General features: G+C 44.9%; 1 protein-coding gene across 1 annotated transcript; it reads left to right on the top strand.

The window, feature by feature from the left end:
* The first annotated feature begins 7,625 nt into the window (after window positions 1-7,625).
* TMEM174 (transmembrane protein 174) lies at window positions 7,626-12,582 on the top strand. Its single transcript, XM_046667868.1, has 2 exons — window positions 7,626-8,326; window positions 8,513-12,582. The coding sequence occupies exons 1-2, from the start codon at window positions 7,686-7,688 to the stop codon at window positions 8,616-8,618; spliced, it is 747 nt and encodes a 248-aa protein (XP_046523824.1). The 5' UTR covers window positions 7,626-7,685; the 3' UTR covers window positions 8,619-12,582.
* The last annotated feature ends 4,748 nt before the right edge of the window (window positions 12,583-17,330 follow it).

The raw sequence follows: 17,330 nt of genomic DNA, 5'->3' as shown, positions 1-17,330 counted from the left end.
TCTAACTCTCTCTTTTGCATCTGGGTTGGCTCAGGGATGTGCTGGAGCAGGAGAATGGAATGGAAGTGACATTCTGAGGCTTCCAAAGCTTGGTCCTAAGGTACCGAGCAGCTTCCACCTGGGACTCTGGGATCACTCGCTCTTAGGAAATTCCCTCTCGAAACCCAGTTGCCATGCTGGGAGAAATCCCATGGACAGACCACAGGTAGGAGCTCTGGTGGACGGCCCCGGCTGGGCTCCAAGCAACAGCCAGCACTGCTCTCAGCCGTGTGAGTGATGCATCTTAGACATCCAACTGAGTTGGGCTTACAGACGGCTGCAACCCTAGCCCAGCAAAACTCAGTCAATCTACAGAATTGTGTTTTAAGGAACAAAGTTTTGTGGTGGTTTGTTACATAGCAACAGATAACTGAAACACCTCCCAGTCCTCTTTCTCAATTTATTACGTATGCTTTCCCTGATATTTTATGCATATACATTCAATGACAAGTATACCTCTCTCCCCTTGCAAAATGTAGCATAGTGAATATGTTATTCATGTTGCTTTTTTTCAATCAACCACACATCGTAAAGATCCCACACCTGTCCATATAGACCTGCCTTGCTTTTTAACAGTGTACCCCATCGTTTGACACCACAGCTTATTATCCAGTCCGCTATTCATGGACGTTTATGGATTTTTTTTTGTTACTACAGACAGTGATTTGTTGTCTATTCTGCTAGAATACTCTTTTATGCAGATGTCTAAAATACGTAAGTAGGTTACATTCCTAGAAGAAGATATTTGTGTCTTCTTCAATTCAGTTGTATGTGCGTTTTAAACTTTAATAGATGTTGCCAAATTGCTCCCCTCCAGAAAAAGAAGTCATACCGAGTTATACTCTCACTAGTCAGATTTAAAGGTGTTTGTTTTTCCACACTCTTGCCACGACAGCGCATTACCAAAGTTTAAAAAATTGTTTACTCTGGGTTCTTATTCAGATTATGGATTTTATTATTGCTATTAAATTATTGTTTATTATCAGCAAAAAATGAACTTAATCCTCGATATCTTTTGGATATCTTGATATATCTTGTTTGAGAAACTCCCAGCTATAATTACATCAATCATTTTTGTCAGAATATTAAAAATAAATCGTGTGGATTTGAGAAGGATGACACGATCTATTGTGTAAAAAGGGAGTTGAAGAATAATAAAGTTTAATGTTATTCCATTTCTATGGAATGTGTCAGCATGTTTTTAAAAAAACCAGAAGTCTGGAAGTATGTACACAAAGTGTTAATAAGCAGCAAGTTCCACCCTAGTTATAAACTACAATGAAACCAGCAAGTTAAACACTGCCTGACGTTTCCACAGAGGTCAGTGTCATGACTGCTGCAGAGTGGCTCTGCTCTCCAGACATGGCTGAAAAAAATTTAGGTTAAAAGAAGCAGCCAAACCAAAGGGGGCTCTTATCAAAAGATACATTTTAATGTGCTAAAAAACCATATTTGAACAATTAGTGAGAGACTGAGGTTGCCTTTTAACATTTGCTAAAAGCACGGCCATGGACGATTTAGCAGCCCTTTGATCTATATAGTGTGTAGGATCCATAAAGATCCAGGTTGATGTGCTGAGCAATTAATTTGCTAAATGACCAGTTCACCAACCTTAGCTGTTTCCTTTAAGTGTTTAGTGGGAGTTAACTAGTTTTCATTTGTTGTTGTAACTGCATCTTAAGGAAAGTCATTTGTCTCTGATTGTTAGATCCATATCTGCTACAAGTGGAGACGCAGGGCAGAGCGAGGGAGCCCGAAGGGAGCCAGCTCCCCATTGTAAGTCTGTGAGGACATGCCTCGTTCATCAGATGAGAACTGGTACTGAAATTTTCAGTAAGGTGGGGTCCTGAGAAATCTCCGGCAGCCACTGCATTCTTTGACACCACCACCTCAAAGAATTTGCCTCTGAATTTTCTTATTTACAGGAATTAAATAGAAGTTTTGTTTAAAAAGGACATACTGTATTGAATATACATGGTTTCAACAAATTTAAAATGAATGACTAATAACTGTGAAAACTTAGCCAGATTTTCTGAACTCAGAGTTGAACTATTATTTTTATTCATTGAAGAAGCAATGTCCCCCAGTACAAAGGGTCAAATTCTGGATGACACGAATGAATGAATTGCTCACCTTAATGACAAAGGGCTCACAAGGTTGGCTTAGTAAACAAATATTGTTCAAGTTTCAATGCTAAATATTCTTGATCAACAACTGTAGGGAAAACTGGATGTTTTTTATTGTACAAGATGTCACTACAATACCAGTGAAATTTGGAAGCTGAGGGAAGAGACTTCCTTGATCACAGAGAATATAACCCGTTTGAGACAGTTTACTTATACTGATAAAAATTTCAAGGAAAGAGTAGAGAAAGAATTGATTCTTATAAATTGATAGAAAAAAATCCTTTGCCAGATCAGTTACCGCATACCAGGTGCTAGGGGTTTTGCCTATTTGCTCCAGTTAAGATCTACACCTAGGGGCTGGCCCCATGGCTGCTTCGGCGGCCCAGGGTTTCACCATTTTGGATCCTGGGCATGGACATGGCACCGCTCGTCAAGCCATCCTGAGACGGCGTCCCACATGCAACAACTAGAAGGACCCACAACTAAAAATACACAACTATGTACTGGAGGGATTTGGGGAGAAAAAGCCAAAAAAAAAAAAAAAAAGATTGGTAACAGTTGTTAGCTCAGGTGCCAATCTTTTTTTTTTTTTTTAAAAAGATCTCCATTCAGAACATCAGCTACAATTGAAATCACCACCTGATAATTTTATGATAATAGAGTGGTCTCCAAGATTTATCTGCCTTCTTTACAGGCCAAATAAGTGAGTTAACTAGGGATGTGACAAATATCACCGCACTGTATCTTTCAAGTTTTTGATATTGACACTAATCTCTGCAATTCCCCCAGAAGAGTGGCATTGCTTTCGTTTTTCTGTCTTGATAAGGAAGGACTTCTACTTGGCTCTCCTACCACAGAAGCCCTCACTCCACAGGTCAGGGGGTCCATGCGGGCATTTGCTGGTAGCCAAGTATGTCTATTCTGACTTAACTTTCAGGAACTCAGGAGATAAATACATGGTGGGTTCCTAGACCTACCGGCCCCACTGCCATTGATACAAGACAAAATTCCATTTACCACCTGACGGCCATAAGTGCCCCACTTTGACTTATGGGCCACAGAGGCATTTTGGGTCCCCAGGAATGAGTGCCAATTCAGAGTCAATGTACATCAGTCCCCAAAAGGTTTGGGCAAATGGCTGTATGTCCTTCGAGGAATACTTGGAGCAAGACTTACAGAACATGTTTGTGGAAGTGTTGCAGGATTCTGTCTCAAGGTGAGCCGACCTCCTCTTTGGTCAAGGAGCTCCAGGTCTGTGAACAGCTTAGGTGTGAAAACTTGATAAGAAGCCTTGACTCTCCATTGTGATAACAGGAGTTACGTTTTTGGTCACTAGATCTGGGGTTTTTCTTATTACTTAATTCAAGTAACATTTTAGTAGGCTGCTCATCTATTTCATTCCTAGGGACACTATGATCAATTAGCCATAACCAAAGATTCTCGTGGGTCAAAACATTCTGATTACCATCCTTCATGCCTGTTGCCCATTATGATAAATGCACTCATCTTTCTCTGGCTATTAAGTACTTTCCCTTGGCCTTATAAGTCTGGAATTTCCACATCATCCCCATTAAAATCAAGGAGCCTCCCTCATTGACATCATCTCTTGATATCACACCTGGCCTATGGAAGATAGCCATCAGAAAGCTTCAAGGTTACTGATGCTCTACGCACTAGTGTATTTCTCAGCACCATAGTGAAGGGATTAAGGGATGGGAAATAGGCATGCAAGTCAGTCATGAAAAATCCACTCCAACATCTCCATCTCCCAAAGACTTTGAATTCCTCTGCATTACACCAGAGACAGTCTGATATCTCACCCTCATTGAACAGAGGCCACTGCAGAATCCACGTTTCAATCAGCCAACCAAGTACACGATTAAGGTTGCTTCCAGCTATACAAATTAATGCCTTACATCCAGATTATCTGGTTAAGTGCACGTATATCAAAATTTGCTGATCCAATGTTAAATTCCATTCTCCATGGTGTAACATCCTTAGGGTTAATTTCTACACATATTCCCCAGGTTTCTGCTGATATAAATTTTTAAAATCTTATATTTCTTCTGGAAAGTAAGCTATTTTCTCCTGAGTTAGACCCTTGCATTATTCCCCTAGAGTATGCTGAAATCTGACCCAAATATGTCTAAAGGCAACAAGGGGGTTGGCATGAATTTTGAGAACAGGCATCAGGTGAAGTTATTATAGTATCTTCAAGCAAAATAAGTGGGAGAGTGGCTTCTGCTAACAAGAGTGGCTCAGAGTGACTCGGAGACTCAAGATTCTCAGCTTCATCTGAGTCCACGTGGGTGTCACCATTCCAAGTCTCGGGATCCCAATCCTTCACAATCAACCCCCTAACTTTCACGTTAGATACTTGATGGGGCTGTGAATTAATCTATTGTTGTAATTATGTAAACTGTATATTTAAATTTGGTGTTTGATTATTAGTGAGGTTGGCCCTGCAGACACTAGAAAGAAGAGATTCTTTCAGGGCCACCATAGAAGCTCTTTGGTTTTCTGACCATTACTTGAGCTGAGAGTTTAAAGACTTGAGCTGGTCACTTTTCTTTTTGTAAGTGTTCACCCCCATCCAACAATCCTGAGTCTATCATCACTATCACCATGGTTAACTGTAGCAGCCGCTTGGTCCCCAAGGCACTTGCTTCACTGGGCACTTCCTCATAGCCTACCACTGGTGGTATTTGGACTAATTGTGATGTTACTGCATGTCATGCATTAAAATATCCCTTTTTTTTTTTTTTATTGACAAGGAGCTCAGCACTGTTTTTGAAGCCAAGAATATGGTCAAACCAACTCCAGAATCCCATCTTTGAAGGTCTGTTTTCTAACCCCACTGTTAATACTACATATCAGTCAGGCTCCAGTTAGGGAAACAAACCATCCCAGTTATTTTAATAGAGAGGACTTAATATAGGAAATTTCGTTAAACAGGTATTGGAGGACTGAAAAGGCAAAAAGGGAACACGGAGGTAACTCAGAGTTCGTAAATGCAGGTTGAGGGACAAAGGGAAGAGGGAGTTATATTAGAATGTACAAGCTTGGAGAAGGGACCCCACAGGCACAGTCAGGCTGGTTCTGGGGGTGGGGTGGGGCGTGGGGGAAACCTGGAAATTGGAGCTAACTGTTCCTGCAAGGATGACCTGCTGCTGGAGTGACACCAACAGCAAGCAAAACAGGAAATAGTCATTGCTTTCTCCTTCCTCTCACCTGGCAATCTCCCTCTAGTGCCTCCTATTGGCAGAGCCTAACATGGAGCCACCTGGCAAAGGACAAACATACTTGGCAGAATCTCAGCCAAAGCAGAATGCCAGGGTGGGTTTGGGGCTGAGTCACAATAGCTTAATAAGCAGCATTTTTCAAGTCTGTTTTTTTTTTTTTTTACTGTAACCTGGTTATTAAATGGATGAAATGGTACCACATATATTAAATATCTAGAATTGTACCTGGTTCATAGTAAGTGTTCAATAAATCTTAACTTTTTTCCCCTGACATCAATTGAGATGAGCATGTGGAATTTTTCCCTTCATTCTGCTAATGTGGTGTATTACACTGATTGATTTTTGTATGTTGAACCATCCTTGCCTTCCAGGAGTAAATCCCACTTGGTCATGGTGTAGAATTCTTTTAATAGACTGTTGAATTTGGTTTGTTAGCTTTCTTTTTTTATTTTTTAATTTCTATTCACGATATAGACAGAATTTGAGCTTTTGGAGGGGAGGCTGAGTCAAGGTGACCTTAAAAGTATAACTGGAGGATTTCCTGACCTGTCTGCTCTGAAAGCCAGGCTGGTTTTGCATTCAGGGGCTGTTTACAGGAAGCTGTTCTCTCTTTGCTGCTCTCTCAGTGTGCCCAGTTATTCTCTTAATTGCAAGCAGATGTAGCCAGAGACCAATGGGAAATGTAAACTGAGTGATTTAAAACAATTTTGAGAGCCTGGCTTTTTCTAAATGTCAGGGACTGTTTTGACTGTTATCTCAGGGGTTAGAGCCTGAAAAGAATGTCAGGCCAGCTGACCAGGACTTTTATGGTTAACAAGAAGAGCTGGTCCCCCTGGATCCTTGCTCTAGTTCAGTGGGAAAGGGCAGAGCACTCCTACTGCAGCGCCACTGCACCCTTGCAGCTCAAGGGCACATCCAGGAAGACACCTGCTTGCTTTCCCATCTGTTTGGCAGTGAAGTTGGAGATTAAAAGCCTTGTCCCGTAGCAGGGAAGGGCATTTTGGTGGGGAAAAAAGGCTCCTGGCCTCCCCGGAGCACTTGGGATTAACTTGGCTTACAGTTTCCAAACAGCCCCATTGATAAGAGTTGCCTCGCATTTACTATCCCTTGGAAGTTTTGCTTCTGTTGGTTGAGTTGGGGACTCAGACTTCGCCTTTTTAAAGTGGCTGGGTGATTTTTATCATCAGGGAAGTTGGGAAGCCCTGCCCGGGGCAAGAGGGCGACTCCTTTCCTGGCCGTTCTATGCAATGCTGCAAGAGGGAGCTGATGGAATATTAACCACTGTAGAGAGACTGCTGTTTGGATAGGTCTGTCTAGGAAGGGCAGAGGGCTGAAGGAACCATCCTGTGGAGGAGGAAACTCACAGGGCTGTTTTGAAGTTCTGTAGTTATGAATGGCAGATAACGTCATTGAAGATCAAGCTTTCTTCTGTAAATCAGCTTGGGTTTGGTTGCAAAACGCAGCAGGCTTGAAGATGCAACTGTTCACACCTTGGAAACCAGGCACTGCGCTGCCCTCCCAGGGGGTGGGGAGAGTCTGAAGTGCATGTTCCAGAGACGTCAGGCCATTCCTGCTGCTCATTCAACCTCTGCCAACGATGCAGCACGTGGAAATGTTTCCTCTGCTGTCTTCCCTCTCCCACAGCTGCAGTTATTCCCCAAATGCTGAAAGCAAAAGGCACCTGGGGCAGGCCAGAAAAGAGCAGGACCTCGGCGTTTTCATAAGTGAGACTTAGGAAAGTTTAAGTGTCATCACAACTGGAGATTCCCAAAGTGGGCAGGGATACACAGACAGTATGAAATAGGCGTCTGCCTGTTGCTAATGAGCTGACCCAGTAGGAAAACTGGGTTAGGTTCCTGAGCGGATGGTGGACACACCAGGCCCCCCGCACTGCTCGAGGCCCTGGAGGTCACTCGGCCGTTTCTACAATCTTGGCTTCGGGAGGAGGCAAACAGGGCCTTGAGTGTCTAGAAAAGCGCCTCCTAGCACATAAGACGGGCTCAATAAACACTTTTTGAATGAGTGAATGAATGAATGTGAGTGAGAGAGACAGCTTGTTGCTGAATTGCAAAACAGAGACCTTCAATTATTGACAATATATGAGAAAACTTCAGGCCTCGTTTCTTAGACCTTTGTTCTTCTAAACAAAGTTTAGCCCTCTGCCTGTTATACTCTGTTAACCACAGAAGCCCAAAGTTCTTCCATAGCTAATCAGAGCCCGATTCCTTTGCTCTGCTCTTAGGAGCTCTCAGTCCCCTTCCCCTCCAAGAAGCGGGTGATGGCGTGCAGAACGATGGAGCAGAGCAGCAGACGCTTGGAAGACTTCCCTCTCAACGTGTTCTCTCTCACGCCTTACACACCCAGCACCGCCGACATCCAGGTGTCCGATGACGACAAGGCAGGGGCCACGCTGCTCTTCTCGGGCATCTTCCTGGGTCTGGTGGGAATCACGTTCACCGTCATGGGCTGGATCAAGTACCAAGGTGTCTCCCACTTTGAATGGACCCAGCTCCTTGGGCCCATCCTGCTCTCAGTCGGGGTGACGTTCATCCTGATTGCCGTGTGCAAGTTCAAAATGCTTTCCTGCCAGTTGTGCAAAGAAAGTGAGGAAAGGGTCCTGGATGCGGAGCAGACGGCCGGAGGGCAATCCTTTGTTTTCACTGGTATCAACCAACCCATCACCTTCCATGGGGCCACCGTGGTGCAATATATCCCTCCTCCTTATGGCTCTCAGGAGCCCATTGGGATGAACACCACCTACCTGCAGCCAGTGGTGAACCCCTGCAGTCTCATACCATCTGGAGGGGCGGTGGCCACCATGCCAAGCCCTCCTCAGTACTACACCATCTACCCTCCAGAGAACGCCGCCTTTGTTGATGACCAGGACTACCTTTCCTTCATGGATGGTGGAAATGACAGGTATGGTGTGTGTAGTGGGGATGAACCCCTTCCAGCTGTCACAGTCACGGTCTATGGCTGTGTCTGTTCTGTAAGGAAGATGGGGGGAGAATGCGAGTCTCTGTGTACCTGTTTCCAGGATGGTGGAGTCGGTTCTGAGTGGGGCTGTGGGTTGAAATGCATCTGTGCTTTCTGCTTGCATTTCAGGTCCAGCCCTGATGCTGAGCAGCTAGAAGAGACACAGCTGGGAGATGTGGACTCTGCCACCTTCTCTCCTCCCTCCTATGAGGAAATATACTCTCTCTCTCGTTAGAGACTGTGATGCCCGGGGAACAACACTGAGTCATGGCTGCTGACGACTGCAGTGTACTCTGCGCTGACCTTCAGAAGTTAGACAGCCCAGCAGCCCAGACAGCCTGACAGACACCATGCAGCGTGGGGGAGGAGGAAGTGGGAAGTGAAATGTCTCAGGTTAGTAAAAATTAGGCTGGGACGAGGAAATTCCCTTCCAGTACAGCTGGAATCCCCTTCACGAGGTCAGGGAGCAGGCATTTCACCTGTTTTCCCACCGTGCGCCTCTTCGCTACCAGAAGGCACTGTGTCTCAATTGTAACTCCAGCAGCCAAGGGAGGAATGACATTGCTGTGACCTTGGGAGTTTCTGTCTAGTGGGAGTAGGGGCTGGGAAGGAAGGAGGGAAGAGAAAACAGGCTCAACGGGAGATGTTCTCGGCCCCCAGAGAAGAGTCACATGTCCCAAACAGCCGGGTTGCCACCCTGTGTCCCTTGAAGACGCTAAGTATCCTAAAGGCTGCAAAAAAAATACATAACATGAAATAAAGAATGTCTCCTTTTAGACCAGTATTGGATAGCTGGCGAAACCGCACAATATAAACAATAACAGGGGAATGATGTCAATAAATCTTAAGTTATCCCTGGGTCACAGTGACTCTGGGGCTGCTGGTGTTCTCCTTGGCAAGGCTGAAGCTTGACGCGTCTGCCCCAGGCTGGCATCTGCGCTGGGCACAAACCACCCAGCCCAGCGGCCGACAGAACACGGGGTTTCCCTTCGCACCTGCGGAGGAGCTCTGTTGAATTAGATGAAATAGAGCTGCCGTGTCGACACCTGGAAGATCACAAATCATGGAAACAATCTGTGTGGGCCAAGACAAGCTCAGCTTCTTTATGAAAAACTTCAGTGCCCTTAAGCTTCCTGCATCTGGACTGTGTCGTAAACAACCAGAGCAGACTCACAGACGTTAGGAGAGACAGGTTAAACCATCAGGTTCTAAAAGAAAATATTTTCCTTAGGCTACAAAGGTAAGGCCGCTCAAGGTAAGGGGGGCTCATTCCAAAGGAAGGCAGGATGGAGCAAGCCTTTGACGTTGGTACCATGTCTGTATATGGAGCGATTTCTGCTACTTCTTTATCAGAAGCATCTAGTTTTCCAAGGATATGATTAAAATAAGCTTGGTATATTATTGTTGTGATTTATATTACGTCTTACGGAAAAAACATTTTAAAACAAGAATTCTTTTTAGTGTTTGATGATAGAAGGTGATGGAAAAATACCATTCAGTTTAGAGAAACTAGCTTTAATACTCAATGTATTCACGAAACACTGGATTCCTAGCTGAGGGCCGTGGGTTCTGGGGAGGACGTTTGGTGACAGGAACACGGCCGAGCATGCCTATGGGCAGTGACTCTGGAGGCTGCATGCCTGCCCTCCCACCCGCTCCCTCCTCATCCTCACCCACCCCATGGCCTTACATTCCTGGCTTGGGGTTACAGGAGCATCAAGGGTCGCTCACATTGGAAAGAGATGTTAGGAAAGGGCGTCCTAGTGTGGAAGCTGAGCGGATAGGACAGCTGATTTGTCTTGGTGATGCCAGGAGTCCCATAGGCAGGGAGTGGCCTTGGGGAGTTTTCAGGCAGCAGAGTCATTTGGCACCAACCGTTCCTGTTCCAAGACAGAAAGTGCTACCACGCAGGTAATTGATGCTTCCGAAAACAGTGTGTCACAGCTAGTGGCTGAAGGTGGGAGGCCGGCCCACAAGTCAGGGGGTCCGAAGATGGGAATTTGTTCATTCATTAACACATATTAAGTATCCACTGTGTCAGGACCCGGGCCAGCAGGTGGGGATATGACGGTGAGAAACCAAACCAGCAGGAGAGCAGACGTGGCCCTGCCCTCACGGAGCTTCAGTCTAGCTGGGGAGACAGATCCTCATCAATTATTCTCTGATGCCAGTGAGGGGGCCGGTGATTTGGATGAGTCTGGAGGGTCCCGAGGGCCATTGCCCTGAGTAACCCCAGGGAGCACTGTTCACTCGGATGGCCAGGCGCCCGGTGTCTCTGGACCTCTGAAGACTGTCCTGGGAGCTGAGGGAACAGAAGCTGATACCTAGATCAAGGGGAGGCGGCAGACACCTGGCCAGTCCCCGAGTGGGAGGCGGTGTCAGGAGGCAGCCTGGAGGCTGCCAACCTCATTTCAGTGCTGCCTCAGCCCTCAGACACAGCTGCCTTCCCACACCCAGGAAATACACCCTGCCCTCTTGCTTGGGACAACCCCATGATGCTCTCTTTTTCTCTTTATTTGGGGGTTGCAGGGGCCAGCATGACGGGAAGCCCCCCGAGTGGCTCTTGGACTCTGACACCAGGTCTTTACTTGGTCCCTTGACCAGCAAGGACACATTCCTGGCAGAGTTTCTGGTTTGTCGTGTGGCTATGTGCCTTTCATCATTCTCTCTCCAGTATCCTATGGGGTGAAGGGAGCCCTGTGACCTGGGGATAGTTAATGGGAGTCTATCTGGCCCTGGCTGTGTGCTCCACGCTGAGGTTATCCGTGTGAGAAGTGGTCCTGGCTTGGGGCACATGCTTTAAGGTTCAGTGTCCAGTCTGGAACCTGAGGGGCCTTGTCCGCCTCGTCAAATGCTTCAGTCTGGCTCTGCAGAGCAGCTGCAAAGCCACTGAGCAGTTTTAATGAGGAGGCAGCTGCCATCTGATTCTGGATTCTTACTGGTAGGACAAGACCCAGAAATACATTGGTTGTAATATTTACACCCAATGTGCTGTGCTGGCAGAGCCCAGGTCTAAGTGACCAGGAGACCAGAAGACACCCCTCTCTTCTTCCCTCAGCCTTTGGTAGGGCACTGTGGGTGGGCATGCTTTGGCGATCTAGATAGAATTCAAAGTGAGGCTAAAAGGTCTTGTTAATCAATGGAGACAGGTTTCTTAAGAACTTAACATTATCTGGAAACATCTCCTGGGAGCCCATATGGCATGGGCTAGAGAGACGGATGACAACGGATGATCTGATGGGGCAGGAAAGGAATCAACCAGGCTTGGGAAATGAGGCCCAGCCGCCAAGGGGAAGAAGCTGTCACAAAGAAATTCTTCTTTTTTCTCCCCTTGGGCAAACAGAGGGCCGAGGTCTTGTGCAACTGGGTCTGCATTACTCTCTTCCGCGGAAGTCCGTGGGGGCTCTGAGAGAGGTGGAGTGCCTCTGAGAGATGGCAGCTTTTCTCTTATGCTCCACTGAGCCAGGCTCCAGTCTAAGTTTCAAATGCACCGGTGGCTCTCTGCCACAAAACCAGCCCTTTAAATGTCCTCCCCACTCTTTTGGGGGGAGGGGTACAGTATAAAAATAAAGCCTCTTGCTTGTGAAGAGCTGGCTGTGGGCGTCTGGTTCCAGCTTCCACCTCGGGGGCTTGTCATTGGCCTCCTTTACTGTCAGTCAGATCTCAGGGGGAGGGTTCGCTGAAGCCCCAGACCCCCTCGACAGTTGGCGTTTCTCCCCAAACAGTAGCTGCTCACTGTAATCATGGGGTAGATGCCTTCTTACCAACCGAGAGAAGAGAGGTTCCTGCATGCATCATGGAGGCTGGCGAGGCCCGGTTCTCAGTCGTGACCACCTGTCACAACCGGGGCGCTGTCTGCAGAGGCCGCAGCTCACGCCACTCCACAGGCACCAAAGGCCCCTGCCAGAGCCCTCTCCAGGACTGACACTCGGTTCCTGTCGAATAACAAATATGAAATGAATAGAAGTACCCTTCACACAATAAAGGACCATTCTAGCTCAACTTAGCTGTTTTGTTGTTTTCTACATTATGAAAAATTTCAAACAAATACAAGAGTAGAGAGAATAGTGTATATGAAACCCCGTGCAGCCATCACCCAGCCACATCTCACGACCAGTCTTGTTTCATTCACACCCACAATTCCCCAACTGGATTTTTATTATTTCTTCAGAGTTCTTCACCTTTTTATTTTATTTTTTAAAGGCTTTTTTTCTTTTTTTTTATTGAGGTATAACTGACATGCAACATTATATGAGTTTCAGGTGTACAACATAATGATTCGATATTTGTATAACCCAACTGGATTTTTAAAAAGCAAATCCAAACCATCAAATCATTTTATCCTAAAATATTTCATTGTGTATCTTTAAAAGATAAAGATTCAAAAAAAAATACACCACCATTATTACACCCCCCAAATTTACAATACTTCCTTAACGTCATCAAATATTTAGTCAGTGTTTACTTTCCCCAATTTTCTCTATTTATTTTTACCTCTTGGTTTTATTTGAATCAAGATCCAAAAGAGATTAGCTTTTTGCGAAATGCATTCTAAATTTCTAGCTATGTTATACTATATTTTGGGAGGCAGATGGTTGGCAAACTATTCGTGGTAGCAGATTCATATTTACTAAATTTCAGTTTCCAAGCAAAAGTGTTTTTCAAGATTTTTCACTTCATACCTCCTTCTCTGCCAGTTCCCTGAAACTCTAGTCCTCCACTGGAATTAGAACCTTATTTTTTCTACTTTTAGCATATTATTAGAGATTTTCTAGACATAGGCTTAGAAAAAAACATACATAAAAGGAAAAAGAGAGCTTTAAGTGAGTGTTTAGTTGAGAAACAGCCGCTGCAGAACAGTTTTAAGAGTATCAGAAAACTCCGACAACCTTTAGCATTTTTGGCTTGGTCAGCAAAACTTTCTGGAAAAAAATGTTCTTTCCTTCAGAGACCATAAAAACTCCTTTGAGCCTTTCAGCAGTGAAAACCAGTCTCCTCTCGAAGAAACAAAGCGCAGGGCCTCTTGCTCTGCATTAAAATATGGTCTGGCACAATTTATCTCGCACAGGCTACGGACTGTGGGCCTCTCACCAGTGAGTTCTCAGCTCTCCTCAAATTAAAAACGAATATATTTTCTGGACGTGCCTACAATTCTTCCTTTAAAAGTGGATGTGTACGTGTGTGTGTGTGTGCGTGCATGCACGTGTGTGCACCTACAGTCTCTTATTATACGATGTGATTTATGGATTTCTTGCCCACTTAGTACTTGTAAATCATTGAGAGTTTTATGTCCCGAACAGTCAGCAGTTGGTTATAAAATCAATGGAGGGTTATACTAAATAAACCTTTGCTGGACTGCTCTTAAGAATTGATGACAAATCAGAAAGTGAGGACAACGCCGTGGGAGTGAGTCTTACCACCTCGGGGACGCCACGAAGGTCTCAGATAGGGGAACTCTATTTGTCTTGAGCTTTTAAGAAGATTAATAACCAGATAAACTGAGAAGGAAATCAGTTCTCTAGGTTCCAGAAGTTTTCTTATAACAAAGAAGTTGTCCTCCGGCACCAAACCTCCACGTGTGTAAATCATAGAGCAAATCCGTGTGCTGGAGTCTGTGCTCACACTCGAGGGGCCGAAGACGAGGCTCACGTAAGGAGACAGAGCTTTTCCTGTTCAAATACTCCCATCCTTTCATTTAAAAGAATAAATTTTTTAAAAAGGAGATATGTGTGTGTGTGTAATCCTTTTCTTCAATATATAGCCTCTCTCTTGAAGATGCATAGAATCATCAATAACCATTTCTGGAGCAGAGGATACGAGACATCTTCTTCACTTTACTCCACGCTAATTAATGATTTTTTTTTTGCCGTGTTTATATATCACCTGATCATAAAGTTACTTTTAGACTAGAGGAAGAAGAGAAGGAAATGGTCTTTCTCCACATACTTTTACTATTAACATCATCTTCTTGAGGCCTGGAGTAAATAATTTTCATTGCCACTGCTGCTTATCTACGTAACGGATAAACACACATGATCCGTGGATACAGATGTATGAATACAGACGTCTCTGTGGACACAAACTCACCGCATTATGAACAACAATTTTACCGCGACACACACACGCAAGGTCTCTGGGGGAGAGAAGCGAGCTCCCTTCGTGTGAGTGAAAGACGTTTCACATACAATATATGTTGTTGCTAAAGTCCTCTGCTGGCCGGTGTCCGACGCCAGGTAAACACTGACCAACGTCCAGGTCGCAGCAGCACAGTCATGAGTCAGCTTCCACACGGATCTTTCCTGGATAGTTTTCTCAACCCGGCCTCCACCTCCACTCCTGGAAGAGCTTCACTTACTGAAGAGCCACCAGCCTTGTCCCTCCAGAAGTGAAACAGAGTGACCCAGCGCCCTGACTCCTCCTCAGAAGGAGCTCCAGGGACTGCCCTGGCGTCCTCTCACTCCAGGTGGGCGTGGGGGGAACCACCGCGGCCCCTGCCCCTTTCCCACCTGCCCTGCCCGCTGTGGGCCCGGCTCCTCCTCCTGGGACCCCAGGGCTGTGGGATCCCACTGCAGCTGGGAGGAGGCCCTGATCCCTCAGCAGTCTGCACAGGACCCCAAAAATATGCTTGGAGTGTTCCAGAAGGCAAATAGATGGTGACAGGGAAACAAGAAGCTCCATTTACAAATCACCACAGGGGACAGGTGTAGACTGAGTGTGTCTGTGCCTCGTTAGAGCCCCGCCAAGGCCACAGGGGCCCCCCTTCGGGCGCCCTCCTGGTCCCTGTGCTCAAGTGACACGGGACTGACTTCCCAGTTTCCTCTGTGGTCCTCGAAGGTCTGTGGCGGGAGCACCACAGTTATTCAGACTTGGGTACTCGTTATTCAGACATTTTCTTAGAACTGACTTCAAGGGAAATAACTGACAGTGTCTGTTACCAATGATATATTCAACCTTTCGAGTGAAAATTAGAATTTTGAAAACTTACATTTGTCATCGTGAGTGTGACAATTTCTCCAAAAGTGGACTTTTGAGATCAGAAGTGATATTTAAAAATGTGACTTTTATACACCTGAAACTAATGTAATGTTATATGTCAATTATATCTAAATTTTAAAAATGTGGTTTTTAAAAGATTATATAACGAAACGTGTCAACATTTGAAAAGTTTGCATAACTCAGTGAACAAATCTTGTCCACATGACCACTATGCGGTTTTACAAAATCAAGCACAGGTGAAAAATGCATTCAGCGTGCAAGATAGACCAGTGGATTTTAAGGTAAAGGGTACAAAATATTCACTGGTATGATTTCAGATTCCACATTGCAACCAGCCTTTAAGAAACTACTGCGTGAGTTTTGGCGTAGAAGAATATCTGAATAATATAATAATATCTGAAAAGCTTTTAAAATACCTCTATATTTTCCAACTACATATCTGTGTGAAGCCAGATTCTGTTCATATAATTCAACCGAAACAGCAGATTAAATGCAGAAGCAGATATGAGAGTCTGGCTGTGTTCTGTTAAGTCGGATATTAAAGAACTTTGCAAATGGAAAACAATACCAGTTTTGGGGGGTTTTTTTGCTTTGGAAAAATATATGTTATTTCACTTGTACAGGGTTTACAACTGTAATTTTTATTTCTATTTTAAAATTTTTTGAAGGTCTTAAAGCTGTTTTATTTTTTCCCAGCTTTATTGAGGTATAATTGACAAATCAAATTGTAAGATATTTAAAGTGTGCAGTATGATGATCCAATATACATATTGTAATTTTAAAAAATTAATATTTATCTTTTTTGGGTTTTAATTCTAATATGGCAAATACTAATAGATATTACTCACATAAACAAAAGCTCTTTTTTTCCTCAAGAAATTTTAAGGGAATAAAGGGTTCCTAAGACCCAAAATATTGAGAACTGCCCGCCTATATTATTGGAGGTGGGTGGCAATGTGCCCAATTAAAATTCTACATTTCCCAGCCTCCTTTGCTGCTAAGTTTGGCCACGTGATTAAGTTCTGGCTAATTGGATGTAAGCAGAAGTTGTTGGAGGGGTCTTTCTGAAAGGCTATCTGGAGCATAGATAGATGGGGGAATTCCTTTTTTGACTTTCTGCCTTTCCTCATTCTTGAGGAGTACAACTTGTATGTGATTGCAGAAACCCCAGCAGCCACCTTGGACCATGAGGTGACTATGAGGATGAAGGATGGAGGCTTCTTGTTACAAAGATGGAGCACAAATGACTGATGCTGCCCGACTGTCTACTCCAGATTTCTTTTAAATGAAAGAGAAACAAACTTTCAAATCTTGTTTATGCCGCTATTATATTGATGTTTCTATTACCCGCAGTGGAGCCTAATTCTGTTTCCTTTAAGTGTGACCACGTGCCAAGCCCAGCCACAAAGGATGCAGCTTGATGTGGATTATATGATTATTTCGTATGTGTGTCTAAGATGGGGTTTTATTTCCACGTCAACCGCTGCCTTAATGCATGACACTGAGAAATATTTCCCTTCAGGGCTGGCCTTATAGGCACTCAGAAATCCATTCAGCCCTGAGCAACAAACACCGAGGAGCCCATCCTCTTGGCAGGCAGTGAGCCAGGCACTGGCCGTGCGTGTCCTCAGAGCCCTTGAGGTCTGTGGAGAGAATCGCCTCCCTCCAAGGCCAGCACTGCCCTCCCAGCTCTGCTGCGGGCCCCACACCAGGAGAACAGACTACTCTCAGTGTGGAGAGGGCAGCGATGGCTTGTCACTCAGTGGGTATTTCTGGGGCAGGACTTAAAATTCTCTTGGGTAAATTTCATTGTCGCCCACTCTCATTGGACCAGAATGGCCCAAATAAACAAAGAGGTCTCCCTCTCCCCTCTTTTTCATTTTGATGGGTTGACACATCTCATTTCCCTGATTAGCCATGTCTGTCGGTGAGCGCTCTCTGCTGCCACACA

This window comes from Equus quagga, chromosome 7 (assembly GCF_021613505.1).
Source record: "Equus quagga isolate Etosha38 chromosome 7, UCLA_HA_Equagga_1.0, whole genome shotgun sequence".
Classification (NCBI taxonomy): Eukaryota; Metazoa; Chordata; class Mammalia; order Perissodactyla; family Equidae; genus Equus; species Equus quagga.
The sequence above is the reverse complement of the archived record's forward strand: the minus strand, read 5'-3'. Positions and strand labels throughout refer to the sequence as shown.